The 20,554-nt window shown below is 51.5% G+C and overlaps 1 protein-coding gene across 1 annotated transcript in view; it reads left to right on the top strand.

The window, feature by feature from the left end:
* GALNT17 (polypeptide N-acetylgalactosaminyltransferase 17) overlaps positions 1-20,257 on the top strand; it is a gene marked incomplete at its 5' end in the record, with an annotated part of 84,205 nt that extends 63,948 nt beyond the window's left edge. The window contains 2 exons of the mRNA XM_042026581.1: positions 18,186-18,303; positions 19,223-20,257. Coding sequence (XP_041882515.1) covers positions 18,186-18,303; positions 19,223-19,315 — 211 coding nt within the window. The remainder of the gene's footprint in view (positions 1-18,185; positions 18,304-19,222) is intronic.
* Positions 20,258-20,554: the final 297 nt, after the last annotated feature.

Genomic DNA, 20,554 nt, shown 5'->3' with positions numbered 1-20,554 from the left:
GACCTCACAGCACCTCCCAGGGCCTGGAGGGACTCCAGGGGAGCCAGAGAGGGACCCTGCATCAGGAACTGGAGGGACAGGACAAGGGAATGGGGTCAAACTGATAGACAGGAATTTAGGTTAAATACAGGGAAGGAATTGTTCCCTGTGAGGGTGGGGAGGCCCTGGCACAGAGAAGCTGTGGCTGCCCCTGGGCCCCTGGAAGGCCAGGTTGGACCAAATCAGCTGAAGCTGATTGCAAAACCCTTTCTCCTCTTGAGCCCAGATTTTGCACTGACTGGAGAGGGACGGGTCAGGCTCAGGCCTGGTGTGACCAATTGTTGTGAGAGCCCTGCCTGTTTGCCTGTGCACATCTCCCAGCTCCAGCTCCCGCACACCCTTCCAGCCAGCACACAAAGGCACTTTGTGCCTTGCCCCCTGGAAGCAGAGCTTCCAATCCAGCACTGGGATGAGTCCCCGAGCCTCCTCCGGGCCTGGATGTGTTTCAGATTGGGATGGCTGTGAAGAAATCCAGGAGTGCTGCAGCCTGGACAAGCTTGGGCTCAGAGAGGTCAGGACGTTCCCCTTTGGATCCATCCCGTGGCTGCTCCACAGACTGGGAATCAGCTGGAGCCAGCAACCATCCCTTAAAGGTGTCCTGCTGCATCCAGGAGGAGGGCCAGGGTGGAAGGGCCAAGTGCTGCCCACGCTGGAAAACAGGGAAATCATAAAACCAAACAAGGTTTTGAGGTCAACTCTGCAAGGATAATTGTGATGTTAAATTCATGCAGTTCTCACTACAGACCTACACAAATGTCTTCCCATTAAGGAATTAATCACTCTTGCAGGTTTTTCCAGAGCAGTAGGATGAGAATTTGCTGCTCCAGAGTCCAAATCTGGTGGATTTGGGGGCAGCCAGGCAGTGGTGGGGCACTGCCTCTCCTCCTGCATCCTGGGATCCATCCTGGGAGAGGATGTGATGTTTTTCCAGTCAAAATGGTCCAAATCAAACAGTAAGGATAGGTTGGAACAAGTGGAGAGCAGGAAAAGAGTCTCATTATAACACACAGGGCACGGAGCCTGGCATGGGGAGGAGGAAGCACACACGGCTGTTAGCCAGGGCACCAGCCTCTTTCTCTTCAGTTTAGCTTCAGCTTCCCTTAAAATTCTTGCTGTTTATCCACTTTGCCCACACGGGAGCCAGAAGCTTTCCTGCTCGTTTCTGTCAAATTAAATTAATGGGGAGAAAAAAACAACCACACAGATGCTCCAAATCCCAGGCTGGAACTGCAGAGTTTTGGCTCTTGCAGCTGACTCTCAGTGTGGTTTAAAAGCAACTCTGAAGGCACTTAGGGCACTCAGAAAAGGCAAGAGAGCAGCAATTTTTGTGCTTGAAGGGAGAGCTGAGTTTTCCAGCCAGCTCTGAAAGGTGAGCTGTGGAATCTGGGGGTATGCACGTGTGTGATGGGCTGATCTCCTGTGGCAATGCACGGGGCTTTTCCAATGCCTGCATTGGCCAGATAAACTTTTCTGCTAAAATAATTGTATCAAAAAATAGCTGGGAAGCTTCTGGGAGTGTGAGGGAGGTGCCTCCCCACCTGGAGCTCCCAGCAAAGCACCTGGGAGGGGCAGGGATGGAAACCCAGCCAGGGGCACAGAGCCCTGCATGTGTGCTTTGGAGATTTGACTCTCTTGGGGCAGTTTGACATTTCTAACATCACTCAAAGTCATCTCCTTCCTTGCAGCCAGCACAGGACCTGGAAAGCAGCTGCAGATCCAGTGGCCCCAGTCACAACTGCACTGGGATGAGCTTGTGCAGCCACCCAGGGGCAGAACGTGTGGGTGCAGATCCCAGTTTTGTGCAGGGAATGAGGAAGGCAGAGGGGGCAGCAGGCAGGGCAGGGCTGGGCAGGGCAGCAGCCAACTGCTTTTACCTTCTGCTCCTTGCACTGCCAAGGACCATGAGCCAAGGGGAGAGGAAATGAATTGATGGCTTTAAGCATGTCTGAGAACCCAGACTGTCCTTCTGGAAATGGCTTTGGTTTGGCTTTTTTTGGGCAACTCAGAGCTTCTCCTGCCACCTCTCCAGAGGCCCTTTCCTTTCCCTTTCCTTTCCCTTTCCTTTCTCCAGGGATGCTCCAGATGAAGGGCTAGAATCCCATGTTACCCCAGGAATGCTCCATCAGTGGTGCCCTGGGCATGGATTTCCTTTGCCCCCTAAAAACTGCTGGAGGGTGGGAGGAGTTCCCAGACCCCCAGGTGGAAGGCAGCGGTTTTGTTTGTCAGTGTTAATTAGAATGAGCTGGTTTGGTCTCAGTGGAAGCAGCCCTGGAGCAGGATTAGGCTGGAATGGATAAAATCAGGGATGTGAAGCTGTTGGAATTTGATGCCAAGGACGTGTTTAGAGTTTAGCTGAGTTGAAGAGAAGATCAGGAGTAAGCACTGATCCTGGGGAAAATACATATTTTGGGGTTCTTTCATATCTTCTAATTGCAAACATCAGGTGCTGCTTGCAAGATTAGAACCAAAATTGGCCAAACTGTTTCCAAATGCTGAGGGACAGAGAGCTCTGGGGTCCCAGCCCAGGGAGGAGCTGGAGCTGCTGGAGGAGCCCAGAGGAGGCTCCAGGGTGATCCGAGGGATGGAGCAGCTCTGCTGGGAGGAGAGGCTGGGAGAGCTGGGATTGTTCACCTGGAGAGGAGAAGCTTTGGGGTGACCTCACTGTGGCCTTCCAGGACCTGAAGAAGCTGCAGGAAAGATGGAGAGAGACTTTTACAAGGTCCTGGGGTGCCAGGACACAGGGAATGGCTTCCCAGTGTCAGAGGGAAGGAATTGGGAAATTGGGAAGGAATTGTTCCCTGGGAGGGTGGGCAGACCCTGGCACAGGGTGCCCAGAGCAGCTGGGGCTGCCCCTGGATCCCTGGCAGTGCCCAAGGCCAGGCTGGACATTGGGGCTTGGAGCAGCCTGGGACAGTGGGAGGTGTCCCTGCCCATGGCAGGGGTGGCACTGGATGGGCTTTGAGGTCCTTTCCAACCCAAACCAGTCTGGGACTCTGTGATGGTTCAGGGTTATTGATGAGAGCAAAGTTTTGGTTTGGTTTCTCCCCTGCCTGGGAGATTTTTCCCCAGCATAGGTTATTTCAGTGCCTTTGCTGCCCCTGCTTCCCTTTGGTGCTGCCCAGCTGCAGGCAGGGAGCAGCACTTCCTGGGAATGTGAATCTGGGCAGGTTTTTTTGGGACAGAACTGGATTTTTTTAAAACTTCCAGGCAAGAATCTCTAAAATGCATCACAAGCCCTCAATTTGGGGTTTAATGGTTCCCTTAATTCCCAGTGAATTCCTCAGCGAGAGCCTGCCAGCCACAATTTAGTGTCACCTGTGAAAATGTCAGTGTCACCTCTCAGAGCAGGGGGAACTGGAGGAGGATGTTGTGCAGCTCGGCAGCAGCACTGAAGTGCTCAGATGTGTTTCAGGTGGGGATTAGGAACCTTTCCATGGCAGCCCTCGTGCCATGGAGGTTGTGTACACATTTATCCCACAGCTCCAGGAGAGCCTGGGGTTGTCTCAATCCCCTCCTTAACATCTCCACCTCCTGCCCCTGCATCTGGCACCCAGATGTTGCAGCTTCTCCTCTGCTCTGCCTTAGGCTGTTAAATCAGCACCTTTTTTCTGATTAAAATTCCTGATTAAAAGCTGGAGTGGAGTGAAAGTGCTCCTGGCTCTTTTGACATGTGGTGCTCTGTAGGAAAAGGGCACAGAGGGCAGAGCTGTTCCTCCCTGCAGTAAAACCAGCAGTGGCTCCTGGCACAAGACTGGAGCTTTTGTGTTGGTTTCCCACAAGCAGGAAGCCTCTGCAGAGCCACAGCATAAATGCAGGTTAGGTTTGTCCAAGAGCCAGAGGGCAACTGGACTGGAATTCTTGGAGCATGTCCTTAGGGAATGAACTCACGGCAGCTCCCGGGTGGGTTCCCCAGCCTTTGATGTGCAGGGCTCTGCAGGTGATCCCCTGGCAACGGTTCCTTGCCAATCCCGCTTCTTTTCAGGACTTCAGGCACTGACCTCCCCCTCTCCAGTCCTTCCCAGCCTGTGGATTCTGTCAGTCTGGATTGGTTAAAGGCTGCAGCCTGTTGGAGCTGTGCCAGGGCAGACTGCAGATCCTTTCCCTCCTGGAATCTGACACTGCTCAGCTTCGAGGCAAAACACAAGGAGGACTCAGCCCTTTGGCCACAGCACTCCTGGAGCGGGAGGCAGATCCTTCCTGAGCCACATGGGAACGGTGCAGCCCTTGGGATTCCCCGGGCCACGGTGTCGCCTTGCCCTAGGAGGTGGGAGCAGCTCCCTCTGCTCCCAGCTGCTTTTTTATCCCTCAGGCTCCAAACCTGCCCTGCAGAGCTGGGAGACCCCCCCATGCACCCCTCACAGCAGGACTGGCTGAGTGACAGGCAGGTCCCTCCCGTGCTGTGCCAGCCCTGGGACTGGGGAACCAGGACTGCCTTGTCCCGCTCCCTCTCAGCCCTGGAGCTTTGCTGCCACGTTGGCCGTGAGTTGCAAGGAAGCCCTGCAAGCACAGGAAGGAGCATTGCTGCTGAGTGCTGTGTGTGCAGCCAGGGAATGGGGTTCTGCTCCTCAGGACCACAGTTGGAGGGGAAAGGGCCCTGTTTCCTGCATTCTTTTGCTCCCTGAATGCTGGCAGCAAACCAGCTCCCCTCACGTGCAGTGTGGAATTAAATCCTGGCTCTTCAGCTCCAGTTCTGCCTGGGCTGATGCCACCTGGACACACGGCTGAGCCCCTTCATCCCAACTTGGCACCTCATTGCCAGGTGACAGAGGGCAGGAGCTGCCTGGGGACGGCCCCTGGCTGCTCAGTCTGTGAGCCAAACATATTTTTTTACATTTTTCTTACATATTTCCTACAGGAAGGGGAACTCTTGTCACCCAGGAGCTGGCTGAGGGTTTTGCCAACAACTTTGAGAGAGCTTTGAATGCAAGTCTCCACTGGGAGAGGAGGCTCAGCCTCCAGAGGGCTGGAGTTCCTCTGCTCTGGAGCCAGGCTGGGAGAGCTGGGGGTGTTCAGGATGGAGATGAGAAGGTTTTGGAGAGAGCTCAGAGCCCCTTGCAGGGCCTAAAGGGGCTCCAGGAGAGCTGCAGAGGGACTGGGGACAAGGGCTGGAGGGACAGGACACAGGGAATGGCTTCCCAGTGCCAGAGGGCAGGGCTGGATGGGATATTGGGAAGGAATTGTTCCCTGGGAGGGTGGGCAGGCCCTGGCACAGGGTGCCCAGAGCAGCTGGGGCTGCCCCTGGATCCCTGGCAGTGCCCAAGGCCAGGCTGGACATTGGGGCTGGGAGCAGCCTGGGACAGTGGGAGGTGTCCCTGCCCATGGCAGGGGTGGCACTGGATGGGCTTTAAAGTTCCTTTGAACCCAAACCATTCTGTGATTCTATGCTTTTAAAAAAATCAATGCATTTGGTGATTAATAAACCCCACAAACAATGAGCCAAAGCAAACTAAAAAAGCAACACCAGCACCCTCCCCACTCGAGAAAAGAATGTAAAAGCCCCAAGCAGCTGTCCCAGAGGGGGCTCATGGTGAGTGTGCCCCAGGCCAGCAGAGGTCAGCCAGGGCTGTGCTGGTGCTCAGGGTTTGCAGTCAGGAGCTGATCTGCAGCACTCTCCTGGTTGCCCTGTGCTCAGCACTGCTCCACTCTGCCGGTACAAAGAGCTCTTGCATCACTTTGTGCCTCCAGCCTGTGCAGCTGAGGCAGGAAACACAGATTTCCATGGGTCTGCTGGTATGCTCAGGGTACCTGGGATGGGGTTCCTGCTTTGGGAGCTGCTGGCTCTGAGTTGCCTGACCCTAAACAAGCAGTTGGGATAAATCTCTGTGCAAACATCGGGCTCTGTGCTTTGTGGTTGGGTGGATCTGCACGAATCCAGGTGGAGGTGAATCCCAACCATCTTCTCCACCCCTGAGTTCCCTTCCCTGGCAATCATCTTTACCAAGCTTGCATTTCCATTTCGCTGCAGTTTTGCCCATTTTCATTTTTCTTTCCCATCAGCTCCGCTCGGTGCTTTAAACAAAACAAACCCAGCGCTGAGCAATGAGAGTGACATTTGCTGGTAAAGGCTGGAGGCACAGGATGGATCTGCTGTGTTTCCCTGGAATTGTGCTGCTGTGCCAGGGATGCGTGAAGGGTGAGATGAAGCTGGGAGCTGCCTCCCCAGAAATAGCTGCTATCAAGGAGGTGTCACAATAAATGCATCGCTCAGCTCCTCAAGGTGCTCACGGGGCTCTTTCACTGCTCCCTCGTTTCCCAGCGAGTGGAGCTGCTCCAGCTGTCAATAACCATTCCTCACACCCCGTGATGTGCATGGAAATCACTCACCTAAACTCTGTCTGCAGGAATATCCCTGAAATTCCCCAGGACTGAAGGCTCCTGAGTCTTTCCCAGCTGTTGCAGGGATCCTTCAGAGAGCACCAGGGGCTGTGCAAACCCACTGCTGATGGCATCACCCACCACAAGCTTCCAGCAGCACCTGGAATGTAGAGCTGAGGAGGAATTGGTGTTCAGGAGCTGCTGCTGAGGGTTTGAAGGGGACTGGGACCAGTGGGTGAGGTGTGGCTGTACTGGAGATTTGAATGTGACCATGCAAAATCACCCCAAAATCACCCTGTGGTGGCAGAGGGGCTCTGGGGCTGCTCCCCCAGCACAACCTGACCGAACCATGGCCTCAGCCTTTCCCTGCTCTGCTGTTCCTCTTGGTCCTAGGAGCTGACAGGAACTTGTGCTCTGTTCTACCTGTCAAGGGAATTACTTCTCAACTCAGCTTTGTGGCAGGCCACAGTTCCTTTGTGTGCTTGTCCCCAGATGCACAGCTCGGGCTCGCAGCACCTTTGTTCCAGGCAGTGATTTGCTCAGGGAGATTCCTCTCCTGATTTCTGCAGTTTGGTTTCAGTGTTCAGAGATTAAAAATGGTGTTTCAGCCGTAAACAGAGCGGGTCTGTTCTGGAGAGATGCTCACCCGAGCCCATCTTCACCTTTACAAGTCAGTTTATTGTAGTTTCTTTCAGCTGATGTCACTTGGAGCAAGTGGAGGAGCTGCAGGAGTATTTCAGTGGAAGATAGGTCAGAAATCGCTGCCCAAGTCCCATTTTGGGACCAAGCTCAGGGTGTTAACTGTGATCCTTCAGCCCCAGCTCGGTGCTTTAACAAGGGCACGGTTGTTGTTGTGCCTGAGACAAAGGGAACTTCGTTTATCTGTGAAATTTGCTCATTGTGATTTTTATGCTCAGTGGAGAGGAAGAACACGCCTGAAAATCAGCTGCTCGGCTGCCCTTGAGAGAAAATACATTCATGTTAAAAACAGCAAAGTAAATAACACGTCCCTGTTAAGTGCCTGATAGTTATACATATTACATCCCAGAGTAATTACCATTTAATTAGCACTCTGGCAGCAGTGCAAGGAGATGGAGTTACAGCACAGTTACTGCTGAAGGGTCGTGCTCCTGATGAGGAATTCCTGCATTCCTGGAAGGGCCCTTCAGGGAGTGTGAGCAGCATCAGGAGCCAGCCCCCCAGGGCAGCAGAGACCCCAAACCCGCAGGGTTCCCATTGCCTTGGCCATGAGGAACGAGGTGCTCCCACCTGAAAGGCAGTGGGAGTGGATTTAGGATTAGATTTGGGATTAGATGAGCACGTGCAGTCTTGGCCACCCAAACTCTGGTCACCATCTGAGGGATTTCTGAGGAACTGTTTGGTCCCCTTTTCTCTTTCCCTTTTGCTGCACTTCATTTTGTTGTCGGTCAGGTTGTAAGTGCCAAGTGTTAAAGAAATCAGTGCCATTCCTCTTTGAGTATTTTTATATTCAATACAAATATCTGTTTCCTTTCTATTGCACCTGATCTCTAGGGTTTGGCGAGAGGAGGTTGAAAGGAGATGCTCTGCAAGGTTCCACCCTGAACCATTTTGGGACTCTCGGAAATAAAAGGCCACAAAATCTTTGCCCTTGCCAGAGGTGAAATCTCAGCACCCACGTGCTGTCACTGGGGAGTTTGAAACGGTGTGAATCCAAATCCTTAATGTGGAATTTATGATGAGACTTCACTGTCTCTCGAGGAGCTGGGGACTGGTTGGAAGGTGCTGCGAGTGTGAAAGCCCGGATCTGGTGGGGCCCAGAGCTGGGCCAGAGTGGCTGCCAGTTGTGGGGTATGCCCAGCCCCTGCCCTGGAGGGATCTCTGCTGGGCGATTGCAAAATCTCTTATCTCAGCAGAGATCCCTCCAGGGCAGCCAATTAGCACAAATGAGCTTCTAAACTACTTCTGGGGGAACTTTGAAGCCACTGGCTGATTTTATCCTCTTTGCATAGGCAAACACTGCCAGTTTAATGGAGAATTCCCCTGGGATTGCAGCCCCCAAGGAGCTTGGAGGAGGTGCTCGGGGCTGGGTGCTGATGATTGATGGTTGCTGAGGGTGGTTAATACGGGGGTGTGCTCTCCTTACCTGCCAGGCCCCCAGAAGTAGTTTAGAAGCTCATTTGTGCTAATTGGCAGCCACTCTGGCCCAGCTCTGGGCCCCACCAGATCCGGGCTTTCACACTCGCAGCACCTTCCAACCAGTCCCCAGCTCCTCGAGAGACAGTGAAGTCTCATCATAAATTCCACATTAAGGATTTGGATTCACACCGTTTCAAACTCCCCAGTGACAGCACGTGGGTGCTGAGATTTCACCTCTGGCAAGGGCAAAGATTTTGTGGCCTTTTATTTCCGAGAGTCCCAAAATGGTTCAGGGTGGAAACTTGCAGAGCATCTCATTTCAACCTCTCCTCACCAAACCCTAGAGATCAGGTGCAATAGAAAGGAAACAGATATTTGTATTGAATATAAAAATACTCAAAGAGGAATGGCACTGATCTCTGGAGCAGCAGCTTTGCTGAGCAGGGATCCCCAGGTGGGGACACCTGCATTTCCTCACCTCCAGGCTCAGATCAGAATTTCAAAGTGCCCGCTTTTGTCAGAGCTTTATCTCCTGTTGGTGACCACGTTTTAACTGATGAGACAGCAGCGAACATCCCTCTCCTGGTGGAGCCCAGGCTGGGGCTCAGCTCCTGGGGCTGCTCACAGGATGAGCTGGATCATTTCTGTGTGGGGCAAAGGGAACAGCGATTTCCAGATCTGCTCTGAGGGGCACAGCTTTAGGGGACCAGTCACAGAGGGAAAATAAAACCAGGTTTACCAGGTACTGAGCCTTCCTGACTCCTCATCTCTGCTCATCTGGGCTCCCTTTGTGTCTTGCCTTGATCTGCAGTGCCTTTCCAGGCAGGGAAAGTGTTTTTCTTGCATCTTTCAGTGGCTTCCAGTATGAGCCAGTGCACAAATGAAAATCCTGCTCTGCTTTATCTCAGCCCCAAGCCTGAGACTCTGTGTGGCCTCTCCTGTGGGAGTGTCCCTAATAAATCCCAGTGAGTAATCACAGTTATTCCCCCAGTTCTGCCTTGGTGGATAAATGGGGCCCATTAAGGGTCAAACCCTCGGCATGCAGATGTTTGCAGATGTGCTGCAGGGGCTGTGGGAAGGACCCTCAGCCCCCTGAGCTCTGGGGAGGCACCTGGACCCATCCCTGTGTGCCAGAGGGTCCCCCCAGAGTGAAGGACAGAGTATCCCTGAGTGCCTCCTGCAACTGCCAGGAAATGGGCTCAAACGAGCAGCCCTGTTCCAAGTTCATCCCGAGGGACAATCCTGGCACTGCAGCTCTTTCCTCTGTTTCTCAACAGCACCATTGGAAGGAAATTATCAAATTGACTTTGGCCAAGTTCAGGCAAAGCATTTAACTCCCTTGTGCCTCTGTTTCCTCCTCTGGCAGGTGAGTTTAACACCTGGCTGCTCGTGAGAAAAAACATTTCTAAATCAGTTCAGTGCTTTCCCCACTGGAGCTGCTGAATTCACTGCTGATACTGCTGATACTTGGCCAAGGTGGCTTCTCTGGGGTTTGTACTCTGGGACTCAGAGTGCAGCCCCCAAATGCTGCCCCTGCTGGGACAGAGGGGACAGGAGCACCAGGAGCACTGGAGATGTCACCTGGGGCTGTTTGCAGTGATGGAGAACAGCCCCAAACACCTCCTGCACGTTCTCCTGGCCCTGGGCAAGGCTCAGCCCAGCTTGTGGCTCTCAGCCTGGAACGCTTTTCCAGGTTGGTGCCTTTTGTGAGGTCCCAGCTGGGTGGATGTGAGAGCTGGATGGGATTTGGCATGAGGGCTCCTGCCGTGGGAATGGGATCAGCCCTGATCCTGGGGCCGGAGTTTCACTTCAGGTGACAAAACACAGAGAGCTGGGGACAGCTGCTCCCTGCACGTGAGCATTTTGGCAGCCTAGAGCAGCACATCCATCGGGGAGCTCCTGCAAAAGCGCCTGCGGTGTGAAGGAGGTGTCCAAGCATCCAGGGATCCTCAGTGCTGGGCCATCCTTGGGGTTTTAGAACACACCAGGAAGGAAAAGGCTTTAGGCAGTGACTGAGGCAGCAGTTTTCATCTTGGAGGGGAAATTTTGCTGTTGAGCTTGGAGGAGGAAATCGAAATCAGCAGTGGTTCCCAGGCTGTGCCTGAGCTCGGGGTGGGCACCAGTTTTGGATGCTGCTGGGGTTGGCAGCAAGGCTGGGAAACAGCCAGTCCTTGCTCAGAAGGTTGTTACCACCAGTGCTTTTCTCCCCAGAGCCTGAGGGGTCTGGCAGCCACGGCAATATCAGCAGTGAATTCAGCATTCCAACAGGGAAAGCACTGAACTGATTTAGAAATGTTTTTTCTCACGAGCAGCCAGGTGTTAGACTCACCTGACAGAGGAGGAAACAGAGGCATAAAGGAGTTAAATGCTTCACCTGAAGTCCCAGAGCAGAGAACAGTGACAAAGTCAAATGTGTGTTCAGCAAGGTCACAGGCATGGGTAGATGTAAGAGGTTTTTTTAAAATCCAGTTTTCACAGCCTCCTTGCCATTCAAAGTTTAAGTGATATTAATCTCCAGTAAATTCAGTGAAGCCATTCAATCCAGCATCTCTTTTATGTGGTATCTCTTATTTTTAATTTGTTTCACAGGTTCTGTGGTACTTAGCAGGGCAATAAACCCGCTGGAAACAGACAATTAACCCGGGGCACTGGGGCAGGGACACCGGAATCGTGCGGGGAACAGCTCTTGGAGATGCTGCCCTGGGGATGGGATGAAGGAAGCGACGCTGCTGGGGGCTGAGATGCCGTTCCCTCATGAACGTTCCTGGCAAACAGGTCCAGCTTTCTCCATTCCCCTGGCAGTGAAGGGGCGCTGGGAGCGTGGCTCTTCCCAGCTCCTGCTCTGCATGGACATGTCCCACAGTGGAGGCAGAGGGAAGGTGTGATTCCGCTTTGGATACATGCTCTGTGTGTGACGCTGCATTCTGGGCTTTTGCCATCAGGCTCCTGCCTGGGCAGTGCCAGCAGCCGCCTCCTGCTGCCGCCCTGGGCTCGGACACTCGGCCCTTCCCGCAGAAATCCACGGGCTGAGGTCACTTCCAAAGCAAACCCCACTCCATGAAATGCATCCTGCCTGCCCGGGGTGTTTGAGATTCAGAGGAGCTGGGATGGGGTAAGGAAGGGTTGGGATGGGGGCACCACTGGTTGGGGTTGGGAGGAGCTGGGATGGAAATGAGGAATCACAGAATCACAGAATTGAATAGGTTGGAAAAAACCTTTGAGATCATCAAGTCCAAGCTATGACCCGACACCTCCTCATCAACCAAACCACGGCACTGAGCACCACGTCCAGGGATGGTGACTCCACCCCCTTCCTGGGCAGCCCGTTCCAGTGCCTAAGGAAGGGTTGGAATGGAGGCACTGTGGGTTTGGGGTTGGGAGGAACTGGGATGGGGTAAGGAGGGATTGGGATGGAGGCACCACGTGTTTGGGATTGGGAGAAGCTGGGATGGAAAAGAGGAAGGGTTGGAATGGAGGCACCATGGGTTTGGGGTTGGGAGGAGCTGCGATGGGGTAAGGAAGGATTGGGATGGAGGCACCACGTGTTTGGGGTTGTGGCTGAGGAGCCCGTGGGGAGAAGGCTGAGAGGGCCAGGGCCAGGCAGGGGCGTTCTGCCTCATCCTCACCCTCTCTGTTGCCTCCTGGATGTGGCCCAGCCCTCTCTGAGGACAGGGAGTGGGATGAAGCCGAGAGGGACAATGGGCAGGGCCACCTTTGTCTCTGGGTCTCTGGTTTGCTCTGCTGGACCTCATTTCCCTGTGCAGGAACTTCTCTCAGTCCAATCCCATTTCAGGGAACGGGCTCACTCCAGCTCCAGGCTCTGCCCAACCTCTCCCATCCCAACCTCCCCCTCCAGGGACCCCAGGGGCCAGGTCAGGCTCTGCAGGACAGTTCCCAAGGGAGTGGATGGTCCAGAAGCCAAGTGCCACTGGAAACCAGGCCTGCTGCTTCCCAGTGACTTCTAAATTCCTCCAGCTCCTCTCCTCCTCCTTTCTCTGCCCCAGGCCCTGAGGGAGCAGAGCTTTCCTCCGTGGCTGTGCAGAGGGCTTGGCTGCAGGTGCCCTGAGCACAGGATGTCACCTGGGCATGGTGGCAGCTCCAGGGTGTCCTGGGGACACTCAGCAGGGATGCTGCCCCTCAGCCCCCCCAGAGCTGTCCTGCTGAGCTCAGACTGGACCCAGTGTGGTGCTGCAGTGGCTGGACTGGTCAGGGAGCAGTCAGAGCTGGAGGCTCCATCCTGGCATCCCTGATTCCCAGGACACAGCTGGCTGCCAGTGGAGCAGAGGGTTTGGATGGATTCTGCCTGGGGCAGGCTCTGGCTGTCCCTGTTTGATCAGCAGAGGGGTCAATCCCTAATGCCACATCCTTGTGTTCCATTTCCACACAAATAATTCCCTTGTACAAACCTATGTTTCTCATCCCAGGCTTTAATATTTATTTATTCCCTGAGCACAGAGGGGACAGCACTGGCAGTTGTTTCTTTTGCAAGCAGCTCCTTAATCTTGCCTCTGGCCAAGAGAAAATCCAGTGTTTTATCCCAGAGTGTCACTTGCAAATGGAGGTGGTGTTCTTCCCTTCCCTGCTGTCAACAGGGAAATCATGGATAGGCCACTAATTAAAGCCAGGGGCTTTAATCTGATAATTTACCTGATGTTTTCTACATATTGTGAGTTGGTTGAATTTCAGCCCTGGAGCTCAGAGGCTCCCAGAGTTTCCTGCTGAGATGCTGGGTCCCACCAGTGAGCCCCAGCTGGATCAGGGAAGTGCAGAGAGGCAGCAGGAGTGGGAAATCTCCAAATGGAAAATGGGATTGTTCCCATGAGCCCCCAGCTGCAGTCCTGCACAGTTCTGGTGTCCCCAGTGTGGGGAGGACATGGAGCTGTTGGAGCAAGGCCAGAGGAGGCCATGAAGTTGATAAAGGGACTGGAGCACCTCCCCTATGGAGACGGGCTGGGAAAGCTGGGATTGCTCAGCCTGGGAAAGAGGAGGTTGTGTGGAAACTTCACAGCCCCTCCCAGGGTCGGGAGGGGCTCCAGGGAAGGCAGAGAGGGACCCTGCCTCAGGAACTGGAGGGACAGGACAAGGGGAATGGGGTCAAACTGATGGAAAGTGGGTTTAACTGGGATATTGAGAAGGAATTGTTCCCTGGGAGGGTGGGCAGGGCCTGGCAGAGGTTATTCCATGGATTCCCCATCCCTGGCAGTGCCCAAGGCCAGGTTGGATGGGGATGGGAGCAGCCTGGGACAGGGGAAGGTGTCCCTGCCCATGGCAGGGGGTGGAATGGGATGAGCTTTAAGGTCCCTTCCAACCCCACCCATTCCAGAATTCCCTGATTGGAATTGTGTGAGTTGAGTGTGTTAAATTAGGAATGGCAGGGTTGGGAGAGGGACCAAGAACTTTCCTCTGGGCAGGTAAAGGACTGTCCCAATGTCCCAACTGTGGGGCAGTGCCCTGTGGTGTGGAAGGTGAGCAACTCCATGATCCAAGTTTATTAAAAGCAGCAGCAGTTTAACAGGAATTGGACACCCTGGAAGTTCTTCCAGTGTGTTCTCAGCCTCTTGCAGTCAATGGTAAAACCACTAATTACTTTTTTAATATCTCTTTTCTACATATTTTATAACCTGCTCTTTAGTGTAAAATCGGAAGCCAAATCCAATTGTGGGGGAAAATTAATTTCCTCGAATTGAAGGAGCAATCTCCTTGAGACTTTTTAATCATTAGATGATAACTGTGAGCTAAAGAAAGGAAGAGCATTAAAGTAACTTAATAGAGCAGGATAAACGTTTTTCCCTGTATCTCCATCATCTTTATTTAGAGATCCATGAGGAGGATATTTCATAAAAGCTGCTCTTCTTGACCTTCCTTCACTTGTTCTACAGAGGAACCAACCAAAAGAATGGCGAGGAAGGAACACTGTGGAGTTCTGGATACACACCCAAGAATTCTGCCCGACATCTCTGCTCTTCCTCCCTGCCAACTTCTGCTTTTCCTTTCTCATTGCAGGGAGAATAGCTGTGGGGACAAATAAAAATGCATTCGGCTGAGCTGGGTGATTTTTAAAAATAAGCTCTGTTAATGCTTTTAATTAAGGGGCAGAGGAACAAGAGGCTTTATCAGCTCTTTGTCTGCAGGCCATTATTTCGTTGGGGATGAGCGATCCATTATTGTCAGCGGCCACCTTTTTGAAGGATTTACCACCAAATCAAATGGTGTTTTTATTGAAATTGTTGAGCGCTGCTGGATTCCTCATTTATTTAATGTGGAGGCATTGTTAGAGAGGAGAATGGAGCACTTAATTTGGATTGCTTGAGGGACCAGGAGCGGTGCCTCGGGAGCTTCCTGGTGTCCTGGGCTGGAACAAGATGTGCAGCACAATGGGAAAGAGGAAAACGTGAAGGTGAAGTTGCTAAATCCCAGTTAAGCTGCTTCCAGCAGAATTTTAGGAAGGATTGGTGGCTCTGTGCTTTATAAAGTGAAGTCATGTTGTGAAGTCTCAGGAAGGAATTGTTCCCTGGGAGGGTGGGGAGGGGCTGGGATGGAATTCCCAGAGCAGCTGTGGCTGCCCCTGGATCCCTGGCAGTGTCCAAGGCCAGGCTGGACACTGGGGCTTGGAGCAGCCTGGGACAGTGGGAGGTGTCCCTGCCCCTGGCAGGATGGAATGGGATGGGCTTTAAGGTCCTTCCAACCCAAGCCATTCCATGATTTATAAAAACAATGAGAGAAGCCCTCTCAGGGTACAGCTCCTGTTCATGGCTCCTGAGCTGTTTCCAGCCCAGAACAGCTCATTTACCTGGTTGAGAGTTCCCAGTGATCCACATTATTGGGTCCAAAATGCAATTTCCTTTGTCTGAAACTTTCACCTGGATTCTTTTTCTGGCTTTTGCCTCTTCTCTGAGTGCCTCTAACAGGTTTTGACTGGAGAAGTCAGAGGTTTCCACACCTATTCCTGGTGGAGGAGATGAACTGGGTTGTTCATACTCTGGAAAAAACCAGAGCAATTTTCCCTTCTCTTAAATTCCAGGAGGTAATCTAGGATAATGGAACTATTAGATTTGGCATCTGTAAGGTGGTTATCATTTCAGAAGGAATTGTTTCTGTTAATGGCAGTTAACTTGCTACAAATAAAGCAAGAGAATTGAAATCTTAAGTACCAGCGTGGCAGCAAACCATGAAACATTATCCTGCTCCGTGGAAGGAAGGCTGAGCCAGCTGTCAGGGAAGAAATCTATTGGAAAAACCCTCTGATGGATTCCAATTGGAGCTAATTTAACATGGCAGCAGCACCCAGCTCTTCTACTTTCTATTAGAAGAATTAAAATGTCTATAAAGAATATTAAAGTGGGCAGACGCTTTCATCCAAGGAGCTCGTGGTTTGCACCAAGGTGAGTTTGGTGGCTGTTGGTGGAGCTGAGCTGTGAAATCCTTGGAATTACTGAGCCCTGGGCTGCCCCGGGGACCCCAGGAACTCCTGTGGCAGATTTGGGCACTGTGTGAGGTGCAGATGGAGCCTGGGCCTTGCTGTCTGTGAGCCAGGGCTGGGTGAATTTGGGGCTGTTCTCCACCTCTGCAGGCCAAACCTGCTTAGTCCAGCCTTGGACAGGACTGGAACGGGCTTTGAGGCAGGATTTGGGGGCTGCTGTGGAAACACAGGATCCTATTGCCCCGTTCCTACCTCTGCAGCTTCCCTCTGGAGAGCAGGCATTCCTGGGTGGTGTGGGATTGCCAAGGGCCATCCCATCCCCCTGCTCAGAGCTCAGAGCTCAGGGTGGGCAGGGAAGTCCTGGAACTCCCCAAAAAAAATCAAACTCTGGCAGGACCTCGCTGTAAAATTCATTGGCAGCTCGCTGCTGGACTCAGTGGATCCCTGGGTTTTTCCTTTACAGCATGGATTCAGAGAGCAGCCGGCAAACGGGAGAGTGCTTTTTGTTGGGGAGGATGAAAGTTTAGTAAGAAAGTTTCACAGGTGTGTAGGCTTGGCAGAAAGATCTCTGAATGTAGAACCTGGGGATGAGGTAGAAATGGAAGCAAGTTTTGATATAGAATAAAGGATGTTTTGCTGAAACACTGATCGCTGAGTAACTGAGAAGGCAAAGGTTGGAGATGAGTTGGAAGGAGATTTTTATGATTAGAACAAAGGTACGTGACTACAAACAAAGACATGTTTTTCACCAAGTAAATAAGTCTCAAGAAGAGCATAAGTAAATAGAAAACGTGTCTTTACCAAGAAGAGATATATGGCAGGCAAACAAGAAATGTTGATGTAGCAAGAAGAAGAGAGGTCTGAGAATTTTCCATTGTAAGCTTAAATTATAACTTACTCTTGTGATTGGATAATAATGACTATAATATGGTGATGGTAGTAGCTATGATAGGCTATAGGCAAATGTAAAGGTGTTGTGTATGGGGCTTATTGGTTGTTATGTGTTAAGATACTCTGCAAAGAAAAGTATAGAATGCTTTGTAACTTGAACAGAAAGCAACTTCAGGTGTGCCTACAGCTGGAGCTGACAGCTGTAGGGCTGGCTCTGGATACCCACTCCCTGAAATGCTGTAACTTCGCCTATGCAATAAACAGCTTTCAAGAGAGCCACCTGAAGTCCAGACATCCTTCGTGAAACTTTCTCCTATAGCTTTTCATGTTTCTGTTTTAGCCCAGGGAACATGCCAGGGGCAAACTGTGCACAGCAAACAAACACAAACCACGGCAGCAGCAGCTGAGTGCCCCCGAGCAGCCCGAGCAGAACCGCTCGGGATTGTTCAGCGCTGGGCTCTGGGCAAAGTGCAGTTTTAGGGAGAGGGTTGGCAGCGCTAAGCGCTCCAGAAACGCCCTGAAATGTGATCTCAGAGTGTGTGAATCACAACTGCATCCTCATCTCAGGGCAGCTGTGGCAGCTGGAGAGCTGGTCCAGGGGCTTGCAAGTAATGAGGGTCATTAGGAACCACAGCCCTCTACAACGTCCTTAAAATTGCACACTTACGACAGATTCACCCCGGCCCTGTGTGTGTCCTCCCTCTGTGGGCTATTCCATGGGTGCTCCCAGCTTCCTCACTCCTGCAGTGTGAGCTGAGAGCTCTGAGCTGGAGCACACAAGGTGCAGGATGGATGTGACACCTTGATCCCAAACCCAGAGCCCTGCTGGTACTGGGGCGGCTGGGAAGCGACCCCACAGATGGTTCTGCAAACAGTTCTTAAAGGATTTGCTGCTGCGAATCTGCAGCGAGCTTGTTGCTGGCAGTGATGGCTCCTTTGTGGTTCCAACTGGAAACCCTCTTTCCTGGAATACCCTAAAAAGTAGATTCCATCCTAAAATCTACTCCATGCTGGACGTCAGAGAAAGGAAAGGGCATTATTGTATTTCCCTTGTTTATGGGCAGAGCTTGTACCCTTGCCCACAGACACCCCAAGGGATTTCCAGCAAAGCCACAACCTGAGTGCTCCTCCAGAATTTAACCCCAGGAAAACCCTTTCTCCATTTTGAAATGAGCTTGGATTTTGGGCAATTCATTGCAACGGTAAAAATTTTGGACAATTTGATTGCAGTGGTAAAATAATGTCTTCAAAGGCACAGAGCTCACTCACTTCCACAAAGTCTTTGGGATAACCAGTGGTGGGAAGCACCTGAACCCAGCAGCTTTGCAGAAATGAGCCCATGGCCCAGTAAGGGCTGGGAAACGTCCCTGACTGTGCATTCCTGTGGTTTCTCCCGGTGCAGGACCCCGGCCATGATCGGCTGCTCGTTCGTGGTGAACAGGAAATTCTTCGGGGAGATCGGGCTGCTGGACCCCGGCATGGACGTGTACGGAGGGGAGAACATCGAGCTGGGCATCAAGGTTTGTGCCACCTGGGCAGCAAAAATGTCGCCTCACCGTGTTGTAAGGAACCCAAAGCTCTTACTGAGTTGGCCTGAACAGTTACTGGAATCCTTCAGGGGAGCTGGGAGGTGATGGGATTCACAGCATTTTAATTTCACTTCAGGGGAGAAAAATGCCTTGGTTTTAGGGGTGAGTTTAATTTTTTGCCTTGGATTTTAATCTGTCTGACCCGATGCAAAAAGCTGCTGAAATGAAAGGGCATTTCCAGCTTGAACTTGGCTGTGCTGCCACAGTGTTGCTGGAAGTTGCAGGGATCTTAAATACCAGGAGAAACACGGTTGGGTGAGCAGCGTTTGGGGGTGCTGAGACTACTGTGAGTGTCTCAGGAAGACACAAAGCCTGCAAATCTTTTCCAGGCATTTAGCATCTGCAAATAAAATGTGTTCACAAGCACAGAACCTGCTTTGAACAGCTTTGAGCAGTGAAACTGATGCCATGAAGATTTTTGCGTTTTCTTTTATACCCATTATACCTTTTTACAACTTCTGTATTCCCAGTGCTTTTGCCAACATTCTTGGACTTGTTTGTCAAGCTGAGAGACTCAACATTTTAGAAGCTTCGTAGTTAGGGATCAGTGTGCCCCAGAGCCCAAGGTGCTCTCCAGAACATATTCTGTAAACCAAGATAGAACCATCCAGGGGAAGGTTCCTTGGGGAGGGGGGGCTCACTTGAGCCTCTCATTGGGGAATCTTGGATAGATCTGCTAATTAGTAACACCTATAAGGTTATACCCAATGTTGGGAGGACACACACACTCGGTGGGTGCATCTCGATGCATATGACCTGGACGTGTGCACCTAAGGATCCTTAAAATAAATACCAAGGTAAAATCCCTTTTCCCCTTCTAACTGTGTATGACTCTTGATTTTAACACCAGGAAAAGGCATCAAAACTCTACGAGCCAGGATTTCAAAGCTGCCTCGGTGCCGCCGCCCCAACACCATCCCTTGATTACTGTGTACAGTATTAGATCTGGCTTAGTGATTCGAGTGTTTACACACACTGAAGTGATTCATCAGCGATGAATTCCGTGTTCAGAGCAACCCAGGATGGCAGAGTCTGCCGAGATTCTCCCAGGCATGGTTTGGAGTGCAACACTCGTGCATTAACGAGCTCACAGGGGGAGGCTGGAGACTTCTAACTGGGGAAATTGCATTGATTATGCTGTTGTAAAAATGAAAAATCATTGTTCAGCTCCGAGATTTACCAGAGGATATTTGCTTTGCTGGCAAGGCAGAGGAACCTTCAGAAATCTGTTGTTGTTGGCTATGAGGAGCAATAACCTCACTTAAACAAGGGAGTGGAAGTTGAAGGCTCTAAATGTGCCACAGAGCTCCTCTCCTTGTGATTCCTGCTCATCCTGCAGTGGGGCTGGAGAGATCCCTCTCCAAACCCAGCTCCTCCTGAGGCTCTCCTGGTTTGTGTGGATTTGGGATTTTTGGTCTCATCGTGGAGCTGCTCTTCTCACAGTAATTCAGCTCATTTGCCTGGTTTGGGGGGATTTCACTCAAGATTGGCTTCTTAACTGGAAAAATCAGATGGATGTCTCAGAGAAAGTGGTGAGCATTTGTCCTCTTCTTTTTCACGTGCTGGATTTTTAAATAAGGCCAATAAATATCCTTTTGGAAAAAAAAGGAATCCTTCTCTTCCCCAGTTTGACTTTCCCAAGCTTGAGTTTCTAAGCGATACCTTTTCCCACTCAGGCTGTGGGTTCTGGTCAAGGTTTTTAAATGATGGGTGGTTTTGAGAGCCAAAATACTTAAAAACCTGCCTTGTAAGACCACACAGAGTAGAATTTTAAAGATTCTCGAGCTCCAGAAATCAATCTCTGTGCAAGTGTCTCCTTTAGTGACCAAGATCTCATGGCACAGTGGTAAAGAAGGACTCTTTATTAATAAAATGCTTTTAAGGATCAGTGAATAGAAAATTACGAAGGCTTTTTGGGGGTGTTTTGCTGTTTTGCCTGAGAAGAGGCTGTCTAGAGTCCCAGAAGTAATTTGGGGGTTCCTTGGTTGTTTCAGTGATTCCTGGATGAATATAAATACAGGAAGTGTTTCTTTGCTTGTATGATGGAGCAAATTCCATCATCGTTCTGGGAATCCTGGGATGCTTTTTAAATGTTTTGTGGATGTGATTGTCCCTCTCTGCTCTGCACTGGTGCAGCCTCACCTCAAGTCCTGGGAGTGGTTTTGGCACCAAAATATCTAAA

This window comes from Corvus kubaryi, unplaced genomic scaffold, assembly GCF_017639235.1.
Source record: "Corvus kubaryi isolate FWS band 111438036 unplaced genomic scaffold, C.kubaryi_AGA036_p1.0 37284, whole genome shotgun sequence".
Taxonomy (NCBI): Eukaryota; Metazoa; Chordata; class Aves; order Passeriformes; family Corvidae; genus Corvus; species Corvus kubaryi.
This window is presented reverse-complemented; position numbering and strand designations above follow the sequence as displayed.